Raw genomic sequence first — 17,632 nt, forward strand, 5'->3', positions numbered from 1 at the left:
CGCCGCCGCCGCCGCCTACCTGACCGCGCCACCGCCGGTTAGAAATTTTTTTTTCTTTTGTTTTGTCCTCTAAAAACGATGTGCGTCTTATGGTCAGGTGCGTCTTATGGTGCGAAAAATACGGTAGTTGTCATTTAGATGTGAATGCATCTGGTTGCAGTTGGATATGCTGTATGAAAGACTGTATGTCCCTTCAAACAAAACGAAAATAAGGTGTCAATAAAAATGTCCAGGCAACAGCCTTTTCTCCCTTCCCTATGCAGATTAGGGAATGTATACAGGGCGTGTATACCTTCATATGGCATCATATTTGCAATTTGTTTGAACCAGTAGGAACTAAGAACTTGGGAAGAGACTCCAAACTGCAAATACAAAATAGTTCTGTGATGTGTAATGCACAAAGTAGGACTGTACGTCCCCTGTACAGCATTTCCTTTTCTTTAAAAAAATACTCCATCTCCATTATTTTTTCAGCATAGGAACAAGAAGCTGGGAACAGTTACAACGGTATGTGAAGGTATAAATATTTCTACTCAGACAATAGGTTTCAGTGAATCTTTACTGAACAGAAACTAGCACAATCTCCCCCTGATAGTGTTCCTTGCAGAATTCTTCTAACTCAGAAATATTCTTGTGCTTCCTACTACACTACATGTTTGAAATCTCCTCACAGATTTTCAATAATAGTCAAGTTTGGAGAATGCAAAGGTTATTCCAAGATTTTTGTCTTTTTTGTTCCTGGAAGTATTTCATGGCCACTTTGGAGGTATGTTTTGTATTGTTGCCTTGCTGAAATATCAAGTTGGTGTTCAGCTTCAACTTATTCACTGACTGGGTCATCAGCCTCAAGGCCAAGAAAAATCTTGATTACAACTGCCTCCAAACTGGTTAGATCTGTAAAGCAGAACCCCTGGTCACTTCAGCCAAAAACAAAACCTCTGGTTGCTCTAGATCAGGGGTGTCAAACTCGCAACGTATCGCGACTTTTTTTCCATTGCCGGTTTCGGCATGACGCATCCGGCCTGTGGGCCGGCAGTTTTGAGACCTCTGCTCTAGATAATTGCTGAAAAGTTTAGCTGAACTAAAGTTTAGCTGTCTGAAGGTCTATAGTATAGGATTGCTTATACAACAATGACCTTCATGTGAGAGTTGTCAGATTTTTTTTTTCTGGACCCCAAACAAAAGTCAGTTGTACGATACACGTAGTCCTCAACTTATAACCAAAATTGAGCTTGGAATCTTCCATTGTTGAATGAAGTAGTTGTTAAGCAAGGCATCATGTGACTGCTTCATTCAATGACCACAATCCCGGCTCTCCCAATCTGGTTGTTTGATCATATGAAGTTGTTAAGCAAAGCATGGGGAGGGGGCTGGGGTAGAGGAGGCCCTTTTCAGGGCCCACCAGCATGTGGAAAGATGTTGCATGTTGGGTGGCCCAGGCCAGGTGCTATAAGGGCCACTGGCACACAATTGTGAACAATTGTGAGAATGGCATCTGCTTGCAGAATGGTATGAGGGAGTCTCTGTAGGAAGGCCATGCCTCATATTGGCTAGGAGTGCCTGTCAGCAACTGCATAAAAATGCAAAAATAAGTAGAGCAATTGATGTGCACTGCTGGGCCATGTAGCTGGCCTGGCCCTCCCTGCCGGTGGTGGCTTTCTATATACGGGTGGGCCTATAGTAGCTGGCCCAGGCCACCTAGTCCATGGCAACTTTACATGCACTGCTGAGTCCTGTAACTGGCTCTGCCCTCCCAGGCGTGGTAAGGTGGGGAGTAGGTGAGGATTAAGCAAGGATTATTTGTATACAAAAGAAAACCTTGAGTAGCCTGAGATATTTTAGAACCAGATGAAAGAAAAAAAAACCTGGCTGAAACTATGCAAGATACATTCAGAGAAAAGGAGTGTAGCATTTCAAGGAAAGAGTCCCCTGGCAACCATTAAGCTCAGGAGCTGCTCTATTATGCTTTGGGGTTGTGTGACAGCCGACAGCACAGGAAATACTATGTGGCCAAGCAGAAGTATGGATTCAACTAAATATCAATGTATCTGAGAATATTTCTGAAATAACAGAGTTCTGCAAGGAGGAGTGGGAAGAATTCTAAACAAATGGGAAGACTCTTAGTTGGCAACAGGAAATGTTTGGAAGCAAAAGCAATAGCACTTAGACTTATATACCACTTCACAGTGCTTTACAGCCCTCTCTAAGCGGTTTACAGAGTCAGCATATTGGCCTCAACAATCTGGGTCCTCATTTTACGAACTTCGGAAGGATGGAAGGCTGAGTCAACCTCGAGAATTGAACTGCTGGCAGCCAGAAACCGGCAGAATTAGCCTGCAGTACTACATTCTAACCATTGTGCCATCATGGCTCTGGAAGCTGTTGTTTTTTCAAAAAAAAAAAATCTTAAGTAATGACCAAAAGGCTGTCTACATTTCTACAATGCCTTATTCTTTTTAATATTTTAAATCTGTAAACAATTGCACATAAATATTCTTTAATGTGTGATTAAGCTATATTCCAAGGGTTGAATTTCTTAGTTTGATTGCACTGTAGATATATACAGGTAGTCCTTGATTTGCAATCACAATTAGGACCAGAAAATTTGTTGCTTAGCAGTGCAGTCCTTAAACGAGGCATCATGTGACTGCAGTTTGCAACCATTTCTGCTGACTTCGCCATTGATCACGCATGTCGGAAACTGACTCGGAAGTCACAAATGGTGATCACCCAGGAACACAGTGTGAAGGTTGATCATAAGTCATTTTTTCTAGTGTTGTAACGTTGGAACAGTCACTAAACAAATGGCTGTAAACCATCTGATCACCTGCAGTGCCATAAAGTATGGCATAAGTATTAGGATTTGTGTGTTGTCTTCCCGGAGGAGAGCCATACCATGAAATTGTGTGTGTCTGGTGGTATTGCTTGCTATGCTTGAAGATTTGTTCAATCAACAATACAAAATGTCCATTTTCGTTTGTATGCAGTACATCCACAAAAATGCTTGTTTTTTGTGTTAAATCTTTGCTGACTAAACATTTGAAAGAATTTCCATTTTAAATCTTCATGCTGCAGTACAGAAGACAAGAGATTGTTATTTCTTCCTAGAAATAGCAAAAACTGCATAGGACAGGGAGACTGCTACTATTCAACAAAGAAGAATGATGACTTTCACAAATGGCTTCAATGCTTGCTAAACCATTGTAGCTAATTTCTCTGAATAACCACACATATTGATTGTGCAAGTTAAGTTTCTTGTTATTTCAGAGGCAGCATGGCAATATACTGTAGGTACCACTTCCCAAAATTAGATTTCTGCTTCTCCTAAAGCCTGTCTTTCCTCCCATATGTCACTTGAATTTCTTGTCATGCATGTATATATGAAACTGGTAAAACATTACCACATTTTTGGAGTTGGCTGTACTTTGTCACACACACAAAAAAATCATATTTATAATTATCTATGCAAAATGTCATTTGTGGTATGTGTGTGTTTTTCTAGCTTTTTCCTTATGTTATTCCATGAATATAGAAAATGTTTATTTCATGGATTTCGTAGAAGAAAACAATAAAGCTGTGTTCAACAGGGAGAATGGATCTCTGGATCAGAAGTATATACTGTAATTATAACACAAAATAAGCTATTTCCTCTAAACTTCTAAGTTAATTTTGTTTACTGTTATAACTACATTTGTATTTTATACTATATATTGTGAGTAATTGAGGACTTTATATTACAAAACTTAAAATATCAAGGGAAAGAACTTTTACTGGGATATTAGTGTTTCTTTTACTTGATTTCAGTGATGTTTATACTATGTAGCATATGAAAGGCTTATTTTTAATGTCAGTGATACGTCTGCATTAATTTAATCCTTGTTCTTTTAAATATTGAAACTAGAAAAACAAGTTTATTTCATTCCATTCTAGTCAGAATAAATAAAAGATTTTCCAATTGCTGTAAAATTAATAATATATAATATTCCCTTTTAGATAAGGCAGCTTTTTGTTTCAGTCTGTTAATGTAGTGAAAACATCTACATTTTGATTATTATTATTTTTTACAGGAACTTCTTTACCAAAAGAACAAAGGAACTCAAGCCTGGTATCCATAGTGCTCCTGGCTGGAAGTTATTTGGAAAAGTTCCACCGAAAGAGAACCTGCAGAAAGACTCCAAAATAATTCAACAGGTTAGCATTCTAGAGTGGCATCATAAGCTTTTATCTTCATTTTAGACTGTTCTTCCCTTTCAAATATTTCTCAGAGTGATTAACCATTTAAAAAGAACCTTGGATGTAATCTGTAGTCACAATAGTTTTGATGTGCATTTGCTTTAATGTCCTTCAGTTGGACTAAACTCCTACTGACTTCAGTGACACATCCACACACTTTTCTTAGTAGCAGCTGGCTGATCTTGTCTAAGCTAGAAAGCTAAGTAGGTCTGGAGCTACTTAGTGCCTAGGTGAGAGATTACCAGGGAAGTTGAAAAACATGCTGGAAGAAAAGATGAACAAGCTTACTTCCTACTGTAGGTGCCAAGGAAACTGGATGGTTGTGTCCATGTAGTCATCAGGAGTGAGCTTGATTCAAAGGAGATGTAACCTTTAACTTTGTTATAGTGGTGAAGATGGTGAAGCAGGAAAAGAAAAACCCAGAACTGCCACTTCCACTGCTGTCCCTTCCTATCTTGTTCATCTGGCTAGTCTTCCCAGTAGATTTCCTCCCTCCCCACTTAGCCACTGCTCTAACTCATTACATGTTTATCTTTCCAGTCTTTCCTTTCTCTACTTTGTCCCAGCGTATCAACCACTACCTGCCCAGACTTCCCTTCCACCTTTCTCTCACCTGGACTCAAACCTGATCCATGCACAGACAAAATTTATTTAGGGGAAGCAGAAACCACTTTCCAGATTGCTTCCCCACATAATGGGGAAGTCCATTATTTCAGGGCATTGTATCTGAACTTCTGAAGTTCCCTAACTAGAAAACAATTAAACTGAAAGTTTATGTATAGACAGTTACAAATAAATAGTGTAGTTAGAACTCTAACCTGTACTTTCCAATAACAGTATAAATTTCATCCTTCAGATTTGAAGGTGGGAAATCCCTATCCCCATAGCTTCTTGTCTGTTTTTCTTATTTTAGGAACTCTACTAACTCTAGAATAGATTTATGAATGCATTTGGACTGCAGAGAAGAAGGAATCCTGTTAGGAAGCGAAGTGGATTTCTGAGTTTCACCCAAAGGTGCTTTTTCAAAAGGCAACTGGACTTTCTTGTTTTTCTTTGAAGACGTTTCGTTTCTCATCCAGGAAGCTTTTTCAGCTCTGACTGGATGGTGGGGAATGGAAGGATTTATATAAATATAAATATAAATCCTTCCATTTCCCACCATCCAGTCAGAGCTGAAGAGGCTTCTTGGATGAGAAGCGAAACGTCTTCAAAGAAAAACAAGAAAGTCCAGTTGCCTCTTGAAAAAGCACCTTTGGGACAACCATGACCTGGATGATTGAAAATCTCCATAGACATTCTGAGTTTCACCCACTTTATAAACAGGAACAGTCAAATTTTAATAAATAATATGAATAAAAATATTTAATCATGTGACAGAACCAGATTATTTTATTATTATTTACTAAACTACGTTTGCTGCCAAGTTCTTTCAGCATTTTTCAGTAAAAACATAAATCTACAATTAAACCTGAAGTTACTAAAAACAATTAAAGATAAGGCTAGGTTTTAGGAGCTTATAAAAAGCCAGCAAAGATTAAGCCCTTCATCCTAGTTAAGTACATTTCAAAGAATTGACTCCTGCTCCATTTGAAATTTCATATCAAATGCTGAACTGGCTATGTGCAGAAGTGCCTGTAACTAATTTGGATAGGCTCAATACAATCATGGTTGCCAGAAATTTCTATTATCAGAAGAAACAAACCACAAAATAGATCATGAAGTTATCTAACACTATGAACCTGGGAGATTCTATCACCAGCTCAGTCACAGATTTCATTAAGCACTGCACAGAACAATAGAGTCCTCAACCTATCCCTGCTTCCACAACTGAGGTACACACACTCAGTATAAACCCATTGGCTTTCAGTGAGAGCTACTGTTCTTGTAAATTGGAGCAATACCGTTTTCCCTGCTTTACTATCGGTTGGAATAAGCTGAATCCATACTGGCCCATCTGTTTCCCTCAGCCGTTCTTCTGTTACACAGACCCAATTAGCTTCCTTATCTTTGATTTATGTTGAGCTCATCTGCTATTACAAAAGATCAAGACTTTACTGGGCTCAAAGCCTGAAAGATAAAGGGGAATAGCACTTCCATTTTTAATCTGTTTTCTCCTGCAACAGATTGCTAACTTGTCAACACCAAGAATGCTACTCTGCATTACTACTGTAATTGCTGCTCTGGATTCAATAGATATATATACTCCCCCCCACACACACCCCTGAGATGAAGTGCTGAATGAATAGTTCCAGTAGCTATTTAACAGGCAAACCAAGTACCATGTTTCCCTAAAAATAAGACCCAACCGGAAAATAAGCCCAAGCATGATTTTTCAGGAGGCTCATAATATAAGCTCCACCCCAAAAATAAGCCCCATTTAGTACCATATTTCCCTGAATATAAGCCCTAACCTGAAAATAAGCCCTAACTAGTCTTTTGGAGCAAAACATTAATATAAGACCCAATTTTGTTTTCTGGGAAACATAGTATTGAAAGAGATATCTTTTAAAAAACAAAAACAAATGGTGAATCTTTCAACTCAGAATCATATCGGGGCCATCAGGAAAGTCCAGTACATTGTAACTCACCTGAAAGATTGAGTATATTCCCTAATGTGTCAACCAAGCTTATATCATCACTCCCAGTGAGTTCCTGTTCTTATACCAGCAGAGATGGTTGGGCTTAATCAACCATGTTTCTGCTGGGGACAGCTTCAGGCCTTTTATACTTTCACACAAACACCCATACCACACCAGTAAGGTTACAGCCCTCATTTTTATGTTACTCCAAAATGGCATATTCCAAAGGGATAACTTCTATTGCTACCCATGCTACTCAGCCTTAAATGCAACTAGCTGGTTGCTTAACTCTTCCAGGACAAATCCTCTCCTGATTCACAGCTGACAAGCAGTGTGGTCTCCTCCTCCATGCAAGGCAGATTGTTGACCCAAGCAGTAAAGAAATGCAACAATTGAATCACATGCTTCCAAGAAATTTGTCTCATCTGCTCCTGGGTTGTCTTCCATTGCTGTAGTTCTGCTTTACTGGCTATTGAAAACTATGGCTGTAATTTAAGTTACCGTACATTTGCTGTGTTTTCCTACTTACTGTTGTATAATTGGCAACCCTCCTTTTAAACATTTTACATTGGTTTTCAAACAATACTTTTCAAGGTGAACATTCTATCTTTAAGTTTAATCAGTTCAGTCAGAGAAAAAAATATTTTACGTTCAACTTACTATTTTGAGATGGGTATATTCACTATATCAAAAAATGTTAGCAGTAAAATATATTGATACAATTATAGTCATTAACTTTTGTGCTCTACAGAATTATACTGAACTAGATACATAATTGTACTTTCCATACACAGATATGAAACAAAACTACTTATTTGAATGTTGTAGAAGTCCTGATGAATAAGGTAGACTGAATGACATATTTCCTGAACATGTTGGAAAACTATAATTGTCAGATTTTTTTCATTCCCCATAAGGCAGTTAACTTGAAGAATATATGTGTATCAATGAATTTTTTTTCTTAATTCAGGATGCTGCAGTGGGGCATTTTGGAGAGAGTAAATCATAGTTGGATGGGAAAGTATAATTCTGTCCTTCTATACTTATGTCTCTTCCCTGCCCCCAAATTCATGACATTCCTGAAATTGGATTTAGGAAAAAAGATACCATTTATATTAATGAGAATTTTTCTGAAAATCATGCTTGGAGGAAGGTTTGATAAGGATTACAAGGAGCAATAATATAAAGGGGGAAATAGAGGAAATAGAACTGGAGTGTCTAAAAAGATGATATGAATACATGGGAATTCTAATGGAAGTGTGCAGGAGTAATGAAGGTTAGCAGCCATGATGATTCAGTGGATAGAATGCTGTATTGCAGGCTAACTCTGCCCGCTACCAGGAGTTCAATCTTGACCAGCTCAAGGTTGACTCAAACTTCCATCCTTCTGAGGTTGGTAAAATGAGAACTGATTGTTGGGAGCAATATGCTGATTTTGTAAACAGCTTAGAGAGGGTTGTAAAGCAGGAGTCCCCAACCCCCGGTCCGTGGACCAGTACCGGGCTGCGGCATGCCAGCAACCGGGCCGCACAAACAAGCAAAGCCCCATCTGTGGGATGCAGGCAGCACACAAAACCATGCACTCTCCGGTCCGTGGGAAAACCTCTCTCCACGGAACCAGTCCCTGGTGCCCAAAATGTTGGGGACCTCTACTGTAAAGCACTTTGAAGTGGTATATAAGTCTTAAGTGTATTGTTATTGCTAATATATAGCTAGCACCAAGAGACACACATGCATATACATTTATTGAAATTTATAGCAGCAAATTAGAAGAACTAATATAAACTAAAATAGAATGAAAAAGGGAAAGAGAAATAAAAGAAAAATTAAAAGTACAAAAAAAGAAGCTATAAAGTGGCTTCTGATCTTTACAGCAGTTATAAGTACAATTACAGTTTAACTTTTCTCTAAAGTTACAATGTGACTTCTTTCTATAGTCCATCATGTCTAATCATCAAAACCATATATCATAAATTCATTTCCACGCTGTTCCCCATTCCAGCGTGTCTCCAAGAGCTTCCTCCAGTCAGAAAAAAAGTTAACCTGTTGATAGCTCCTCCCCCCCAGCCAGCCCTACCTTGCTAGCAGGCATCTTAGCCACTCCCTCTTTCTTTCAAGTCGTTCCCATTTGTACTTCCAGAACTATAGGATCACACTGCTGAAATTCAGAGGCAGTTTTCAGATGTGCAATTTTTGTGCCCCCCCCAAAGGATAGTGATGAGGAAACCAAAGTCTTTGAGACCATTTCAATTTCATACAATTGCACAGCTGAAATTTAATCATGTTTTCACTGAATTTTAGTGGTATGATTTGGAACTGATTTTCAAGGTTTAGGGAGATTTTAGTGATGAAAATAGACTGTAAGGCTGGCTTGCAGCCTCTGAAATCTCAAATATTAGCCACCCTGGTATAAGATAAAAACTCCACTCAGTATAGATGTAGAACAGCAAGCAAAAGCCATAGTAGGAGTCAAAAGATTTCCACTAAAAAAAGGAAGGAAAAAAAACACACAGTTGTACAACCCCTGGCTGGTTTATTGGATAGCGAAACATAAAACTTGTTTGTACAGCTCTGTACTAAAAATAATGAATAAAGTGTGTTTTCAACTTAAATGTTGAATAATATTTACTGGATTGAGGTTCTTATTGTTGCTTTTGGACTCATAAATTTATAATCTAATTCTGGTTTTGGTGATTAAACAAATCTGTAGTTATTTAGTAAATATGCATGCTCTGATAATGCAAAGATAAAAGCTGAGGAATTGTTTTTTATTGTGAAATCAGCTTAAATGAGTTTTATGCCTTATTCCAGCGAAGTTAGTTTGCTATTTATTATGAACTTGTTAAAATATCCATATTTAACGAACTGATTTTTTTTGGGGGGGGGAGATGGATCACTGATGTTCACTAGACAAGGGAAGGAAAATAATTTCTGCTGATTCTATGCCATCCTGCCTCCTTCAGCTATTGAACAATGGGCTTGCTGCAGTGTGAAGATGCTTTACTGATTGTATTTGAGGGACATGTCATGATACTGTTGCCTCCATTTTATACCCAGCTTGCTGCAGAGGCAGCCTAAAGCCATCTTTACTTGTTTCCACTTTGACGTAGTTTGCTTTCCCATGCCAACACTCTAGGGTGCTCTGGAAGAGCACAAACAAACACCCCTCTCTGACCAGTCACAGGTCACTGCTTCCCACAGCCGTTTTGTCTTTTATTCTTTTCATTGCATTATTGAATAGGAGACTAAAGGATTTGTCAGCCAGGAATCCTGTTGTTTGATTTGTGCATGAATGTAGATGTACATTGGAAGATAACAGTTGTTTATTTATTATTTAATTTATATGCCACCTGATTCCCACTGATTGGACATCATTTAAAACATGAAAAGCAAGACAAAAATAACAAAAAATATAAGAGGGACATGGAGGATGGAAACAAAAGGAAGCAACCTAGATTAAAAGGAGTCATCCTCACCAACAACCTAGATGAAGAGCTACATTTTCAGGGCGCTTTGAAACACCAGTAGGATAGGGACCATTCAGATCTTGGAGAAGATCTGGGCAGGCGCTACAACAGAAAGTATGCTTCTATGGTTCCAGTAGATAATATTGTTTAATTGAAGGAACCTGCCATGTACCTTTCAACTGTTATAGGAAACAGATGCTCCCTCAAATAACCAGACTTTGTGCCACATAAAGCTTTATAAGTAACAATCAGCTCCTTGAATCACACCCAGATGCAAACTGGCAACCACTGCAGCTTGCAAAACAGAGGTGTTATATGGACATACCGAGGCATTCTGAACCAGTTGAAGTTTCTGGGTGGTCTTCAAGGTCAGCTCCATGTGGAACACATTGCAAAAATCAAGCCACGAGGTGATCAGAGCATGAAGCCCTCCCCCATCTAGGAAAGAATGCAGTTGGTGCAGGTACAATGAAGAGGTACAGCAGCCACCTATTCATTGAACAACTGTGAGTTCAGGAAGACGTTGAGGTTGTTAAGAAATTAGGGATGTGCATAATGCATCCACAAACACAAAATGCAGAGTGGAGAAAAGAGAGAAAAGGCTCTTTGCCTGATCAAAACCAATTTGTGGGGGGAATTTGGTTTTAGGCAAAGAAAGAAAGAAAGATCTAGATCCTAAAAATCTGAAAATGATTTCCTTTCCTTAGGTCAGGGGTAGGCAACCTTGGCTCTTTTATGACTCGTGAACTTCAAATGGCTGGCTCAGGAATTCTGGGAGTTGAAGTCCACGAGTCATAAAAGAGCCAAGGTTGCCTACTCCTGCCTTAGGTTTTGGCTTTTGATCACCTTACAGACTAGTAAGTCTGGATCCAACCTGTTAGAGTCTTTGATCATTCCATGTCGATGTTACTCTCGGTCTCATTGATGCAGTAATTAAAATAGTGGAAAAGGTAACTTTTCACGAAATCCAAACTTGAATTTTGCATAGTTAAATAGCAACACTTCATTTATATTAGTCTTTTACTTAGGTTTTGTGCTCATGGCCTGTGTGTATTTTTTGAACTACATCCATTCCAGCCATTTACAAGCTCAGAGAACGTTCTGATGTTTTAAGGCAGAGAAATTGTTCTTAGCAACTTTTTTCTTTCAGCATATTCTTAATGAGACTTAGAAATGTCCAATAGAATACAGGTAGTCCTCAGCTTATCACCATAATTGAGATTGAAATTTCTATCGTAAGTCAGTGCACTCTATAAAGCGAGATGTCATGTGACTGCACTGACTTACGATGGCAACCCTGGCTCTGTCTGATGCTGTCATTAACTAAGAATCATGGGTTGTTAAGTGAGTTAAGTGATTAGGATGGTTATCCTAATCAAGCCATTTGAGGTTTGGTCCAGGACTGCCTCCAACACCCCTCACCTGGCTAACTCCCTCCCCACCTCTGTTCTTTTCATCGCCCTGCGCCCTCCCTTGCGGAGCGGCAAGCCTGATCCAGCAAGCAAGCCAGCAAACATTCCTTTGATCCCCAGTAAGTACCAGTAGGCATACATGTACCCACCTATCTTCTCTCCCAGTTCTTTGCATCAACCTTTAGCCTTTTGCGCCCAGCACTTTGCTGCCTTTGCTGTGTCCTTTTCAGTCCCAGCACCTTCCCTCCTCCCTCCCCATTTTCAGAATGACTAAAGCTGCACCCTGTCTTTGCAAATCTTCCCAAAGACCAGTGCAGTTTTGGCTGGAATGGAAGTGGATCCAAAAAGGAGACGGCAAAGGCAGCAAGGTGCTGAATGCAAAAGTGAAAGGTTGGTGTGGAGACCTGGGAGAGAATGCTTGCTGGGACTTGCTGAATCAGCTTTTTGGGGCATGGCCATGCAGTTCCGGGACTGCCCCACAAGTCAGGGTACAAGGTGGCCAACAGGGTAGAGGTGGGGTGGGGGGATAGGTGAGTGAGAGGAGTTGAAGCACCCCTGTGGTCATAAGTGCAGGTGGGATGCCAAGTGTCTGAATGTTGATTACTTGACTGCAGAGGTGCTGCAATGGCCACGCCTTCAGGCATAGGTCATAAGCCCATTTTTGCAGCACTATTGTAATTTTAAACAATCACTGACCATTGAATGGTTGTAAGTCAAGGACTATGTACAGCCAGGATTATATTCAGTGTTGTCTGTAAATAGGGTGAGGTTTTTTGCTCTGTTTTGGAGAAAAATCAGAAAACAAGAAGTCTCTTAAATAGAGCGCTTATCAGGAGAATAGAAAGCAGACCAGATTTATATCTCTGCGCATATCAGTTACAAATGAAGCTAACAATTCAGTAGTGCTAATAGGACAGTTTTTTATTATGTTGTGTCAGGATAATGGACAGAATCCGAACAATTGCAAAAATATTTTTTTGTGATCATTAGCAAACTTGAGGCTTTCTTCTTCAACAGTAAAACTTTGTTTCATATTTTTCTTCTTGTCTGTTCTGCATTACAAATGGGCAAGTCTCAAAATGGAAGTTGCTCTGAAGGAAAAGAATTTCATGGACTCAAGCTTTTTACATGAGTCAGGAAGTATCGTTTGTGTGAAAGTGGGAGGGGTGGAAGGAAAGATTATCCTGCTGGGAAGAGGTGTTTCTAACTCTCCCTCCCTCTCTGATAACTCTTGATATTACAAAAGTTGTTTTGGAAAGTCTTCGGGTAGAAATGAAGTGTTTTGGCTTGAGATCTTTGATCTATCCTCTCTTCTGACCTACTATTAGCAAGAACATAAACAACAGAATTGTTTGCTTATAATCTTCCATGAATGCTCTTTTTTAATCTAGCAGTGAAGGTTTTTATGCCAGAACAAAGATATTTTCATCCCATCATTTCTTTTAATCTCTTCTATAGAAAGGAAGCAAACATTCCATATGTATTAACTGCATTAAAATATACTCATTTCTGAGCACTGAAGCATGATTGGAAAAAAAACTTTCTTCTTTAAAAGGGCCCTAGAATTACAATCAATATGGTATATTTTCCAGAGCTTCTAAGTTAGCACGATTCTTGAGTGGGTGAAACTGAAAATCCCTAGTATCAGCTTTTCTGCTTCCCTTTTAAATATGTCTACTTGTCTCTTCTCACAGTTTTATTTATCTTAAAGCACTGTATACAGTTTGATATCCTTTGGTGATTTTTAAACAGGTTTTCCTGGTTGATTTTGGGAAAGTAATGTTAGAACAGCTAAGAAGTTGTTTACTCTAACATGGGACAGTATAATCTAACTTTGGGGCTCAAGGTTTTTGAGAGTAACTTTCTAGCTTCTATGGCAAATCATTTCTGAAACCAAGACATTTTCAAAACCACTATATTGGAATCACTGTGGCTGTCCATGGAAAAAAATGTAAAATAAAATCTGTCTTTTGTATACCCAATGTCTGGATTTTAAAATACCTCAGTTAAATTGGAGTTAATAAGTATATTTTGGTCAGGTTATTTTTAATACCAAAAGTGATTCTGTGTAGTGATGTTACTTACAAATAAATGAAGTTTTTTTCTAATTTGCAAGTATATTGATGAAATACAGAAGAAATGCTTAATGCCACATAACGAGCTTTCAAAGCTATGAGAAAATAACCTGTAGAAGTGGGTATTTGCTATCAGGTTTTCTGGTATCTCAGTTCAAGCTGCCATCCAGTCCTTTCAGGCTTTCTGGGATTATTTCTCAGTTTCCGAGAAGTAAAAAATTGTTGGCTTCTGCATGTCTTGTGAGGTCTGGAAATATGACAGCATTCTGATTGGAAGGGCTGTCCAGGAGAGGGAAAGTCATTAACTAGAGTTGGTTAGAAGATGGGGAGCTATAAAAAATGTTTTAAATAAATAAAAAGGGTAGCTCATATCTCCTTGTACCAGATTGGCGAAGTTTACAGTATATCAATCCATTATCAGCATATCAATATATCTATCCACCGCATCACATACAGGTTCAGCAGTTTGAACAGTTGGTTACGCCTTTTCCATGATAATTCTGCATAAATTAATCATACCACTAAAGCAATTTAATAATTATTTAATATTTAGTGTACATTTTATCTACTCATTAACAAAAAAATGTCCCAGCAATACAAAATAAAACCAACCTGTAACACAGGAAATAGAAAAACAGTTTGAGATATATATCTATAAACTGTCATTGTAATGCTTGGTATTTGAAGTTCTCCATAAAATGTAAGTGTGCATGCATAAAATGCCTGGGAGAAGGAAGATGGCACAGATAGATAACAGATGGTACCAGGCATTCTCTTTGAGGAGATATTTCTTCCCCAACTCTTATAATTCCATGTAGAACCAAATTTCAGTTATAAATCTTAGAGAAAACCTAAAATAGATTTAACAAACGTAAATATTTTAGAGTGAACTTCTAAATTCAATTAGGGTTTTAAAAAGGCCATGAAATAGCTAATCTTGTAAAGGCCTGAATCACAAGTGTTGATATTCCATAATAATGTATCCCTGTTGAACCTCTCTATGTAGATTAAATACTTGGTAGAATCTCTGATACGGGAAATACAGGTAGTTAATGAATATTGATAAGAGACTTTTAAACAATGGCAATTGGCTGTTATTTTAGACTAGAATGGCTTTTTAGTTTCAGAGAATGAAAATGGGATAGCTACATGACCAAATATATCTTTGAGATTCCACTAAGTGCCTCTGAATGTTTTCCTATATTTTTAAGTACGGTAGTTGAAATCTTGGAAATTGTAGGACACCTTTAAACCTGTCAAATTTATTTTTAAAAAAATCATAAATTCTACTGACTCCTAAATGAATGGTATAATTAAACAAGAAAAATTTAAGATATGCAATAGCAAAAGCCAAATCACTGAAAGAATTAAAGATGCTAGTAGGGTTTGGGAAATCTTCAGGATTCAAAGATAAAACCTGTAGGAAATCCATGCATCTAACTCTTTATCTAGCTAGAACTTAGAATCCTGGTATAGTATGGCTCTTCCTTAGGCATGCACATTTCTTTGCATAAACTCTTGAAACAGCGAGTACTTTTTACAGTAACTGTCAGTGTTAGAGTTTAATTGTTTTTTTGTTTTCAGAATTTGGATTGGTGTCTGGCATACTTTTGGGGAGATACATACGCAGGCAACGAGCTAGCTAAATTTGAGCCATTAATAGGTTATGAAAGAAAAGCTAAAATTTGCATGCACAATGCTGTATGTTAATGATTGTCAAATGTTTCTCTAAGGATCTACTTCTGTTTTTCTCATTAGGAAGAAAGTTCTGGCACTGTTGCATCAGTATCTACACTCAGTCTATTAAACACTGGGGTATGAAATTTAATATTTTTCTTTCACATTCTATGCCATTTAGGATCTTTGTAGCATTCATTGAAATACAAGGTACATTACATAATTGTAATATGAGTGAACAGTACTAATACAGCAAGTCATTAAATACCATTAACAAAAAGGGGATTATATTAATTGTCTTTGTTTAATAATAATTATTGATATAAGCTGATTTGTTTCTCTTAAGTTTACATAATTTTACTGTTTGGTTGAAATATGCTTTACTATATAAATTTCATTTATATTTAGTTGATTCCGCTGCATAATGCATTTGGCCAACTTATTTTGTTGGTATAAATGTATAGGTATTTTCAGTAGCTTTAATATCTCATTGCTTTATGAAAGTTGTTACTTTTAATACAATGGAATGTTGAAATCTTCCGAGAACAAATTTAAATGAGTTGGTGAAAGAAAAAGAATGTTAGATTTGAACATGTTAAACGCTTCAGTTATACTCTTATAATTTGAAGGAAAGTGCTAAAAGAATAGTTGTTTCTCTGATCATCTAGGCTCAAGCAAAACACTCCTCCTACATAAACTGTTCACTCCTTCCAGGTCAATTTTATAATTGTTCTCTCCTTAAGGTTCAGAGGTTCAGAAGAAAGCAATCTATTTATTTAAAAAATCATACAGTAACTAATTACAAAATAAATCTTTTAATTACAAAGAATGAGTGACAACTAATAATGTAATGCACACATCGCAGTTAGGGATGTGATGACAAATGAGAATGTGAATAACTAGACTTAGCTTTTTATTTAGAAACCTGATCCTGCCCTCTTCAGAAGCAGTGTGACTATTTTATTAGGCAACAAATTAAGCAAAATTTTCCTAATGTTTTTAAGTTTTACCTGTGTCTTAAATTTTTACTAATGTCTTAAGCCACACATCAGTCTAGCCTTTTGAGAAATTTGATTTGAATTCCCACTGAATTCAATATTTAGACCTTCTCAACTGCTGTTTAATATCTTTTGTTCCTTTCTGTTTAATGGTTGTCAGTGGCTTTAATAGAAAGTCGCATAGTGTAAGAGTTATTGGTATCTCATTGTATTTGACAAAAATATTATATATTCCATTTAAGATACATCAGAATTAGAAATAAAGTGGGTTAATTACAACATATGTGTCAATGCTGCTAACATCGGATGTTCTTGCTTTGACAACATATGGAGATGCAGCCATTTTCCTTCTTACGTTTTACTCTTAGAATTAGAGTTAGAATTAGATGATAATGGGGGGGAGGAGGAGGAATGTGTATGGGAGGAGTATGACATAACAATATTGTAATAGTGTGAGAACCAAGGTTTTTTGAAAAAAGAGATGATAAGAAATGGCAGGGTTGGAGAACAAGCGGGAAAGCCTGCATTTCAGACTAATTGGAGAATGTGATTTATGACTGTTAATTAGAGGAGGGAATTGTGCTTGGTACTATGTGCTCAGGGGAGGGGAATTCAGATTTTGGCTTTGCTATGTAAGTGGGGAAGCTATGCTACTCAGATAAAGATTCTTTAAGGTAAACAATGCCTCAAAGTTTTTTGAAGAGTTTCATCTGTCGAGTTTCATTTGTTGGAACCATGACAGTATGTTTACAAATGCAAGAGAGCTCAGGTTTGCCACAATATTTTCTTTTCCTCACTCTCTGCTTTCCCTTTGTTGATTTGGTTTTTCAATTCTGTATATATTTGGATGGCTTTTCTTATTTTGTGACTTTCCATGAAGCCAAAATAATAATCTTGATAACAAGATGAAAGATTTAGAGAATTTGTGGGGTGATGATGGCAAGTATTGGGGTTTCTAATACTTGGATTTTTTTGTGAATATCTTTACAAGAGTTGAAGACTATGGAGAAGTCATAGAGCTATAGACTAGATTGGAACTAGTTTTTTTTTTTTAAAAAAAACAGAAAACGACAAACCATTTTATGTACATATGCTGTGTAGCTGCCAAGAATTGAAATTGACTTGAGGGCATCTCTCTTTTATCAGAAGTTTTAAAATGATGCTTCTTATTAGGACTGTTTAGTACTTTGG

The 17,632-nt window shown here is 37.5% G+C and overlaps 1 protein-coding gene across 1 annotated transcript in view; it reads left to right on the forward strand.

Moving 5' to 3' along the window:
• TBC1D12 (TBC1 domain family member 12) overlaps positions 1-17,632 on the forward strand; it is a 62,333-nt gene that overhangs the window by 11,441 nt on the left and 33,260 nt on the right. Inside the window, exons 2-3 of the mRNA XM_029285417.1 lie at positions 4,068-4,191; positions 15,525-15,581. Of these exons, the coding sequence (XP_029141250.1) occupies positions 4,068-4,191; positions 15,525-15,581 (181 nt within the window). The remainder of the gene's footprint in view (positions 1-4,067; positions 4,192-15,524; positions 15,582-17,632) is intronic.

Source organism: Protobothrops mucrosquamatus, unplaced genomic scaffold, assembly GCF_001527695.2.
Source record: "Protobothrops mucrosquamatus isolate PMUCROS unplaced genomic scaffold, P.Mucros_1.0 scaffold1644, whole genome shotgun sequence".
NCBI lineage: Eukaryota > Metazoa > Chordata > Lepidosauria > Squamata > Viperidae > Protobothrops > Protobothrops mucrosquamatus.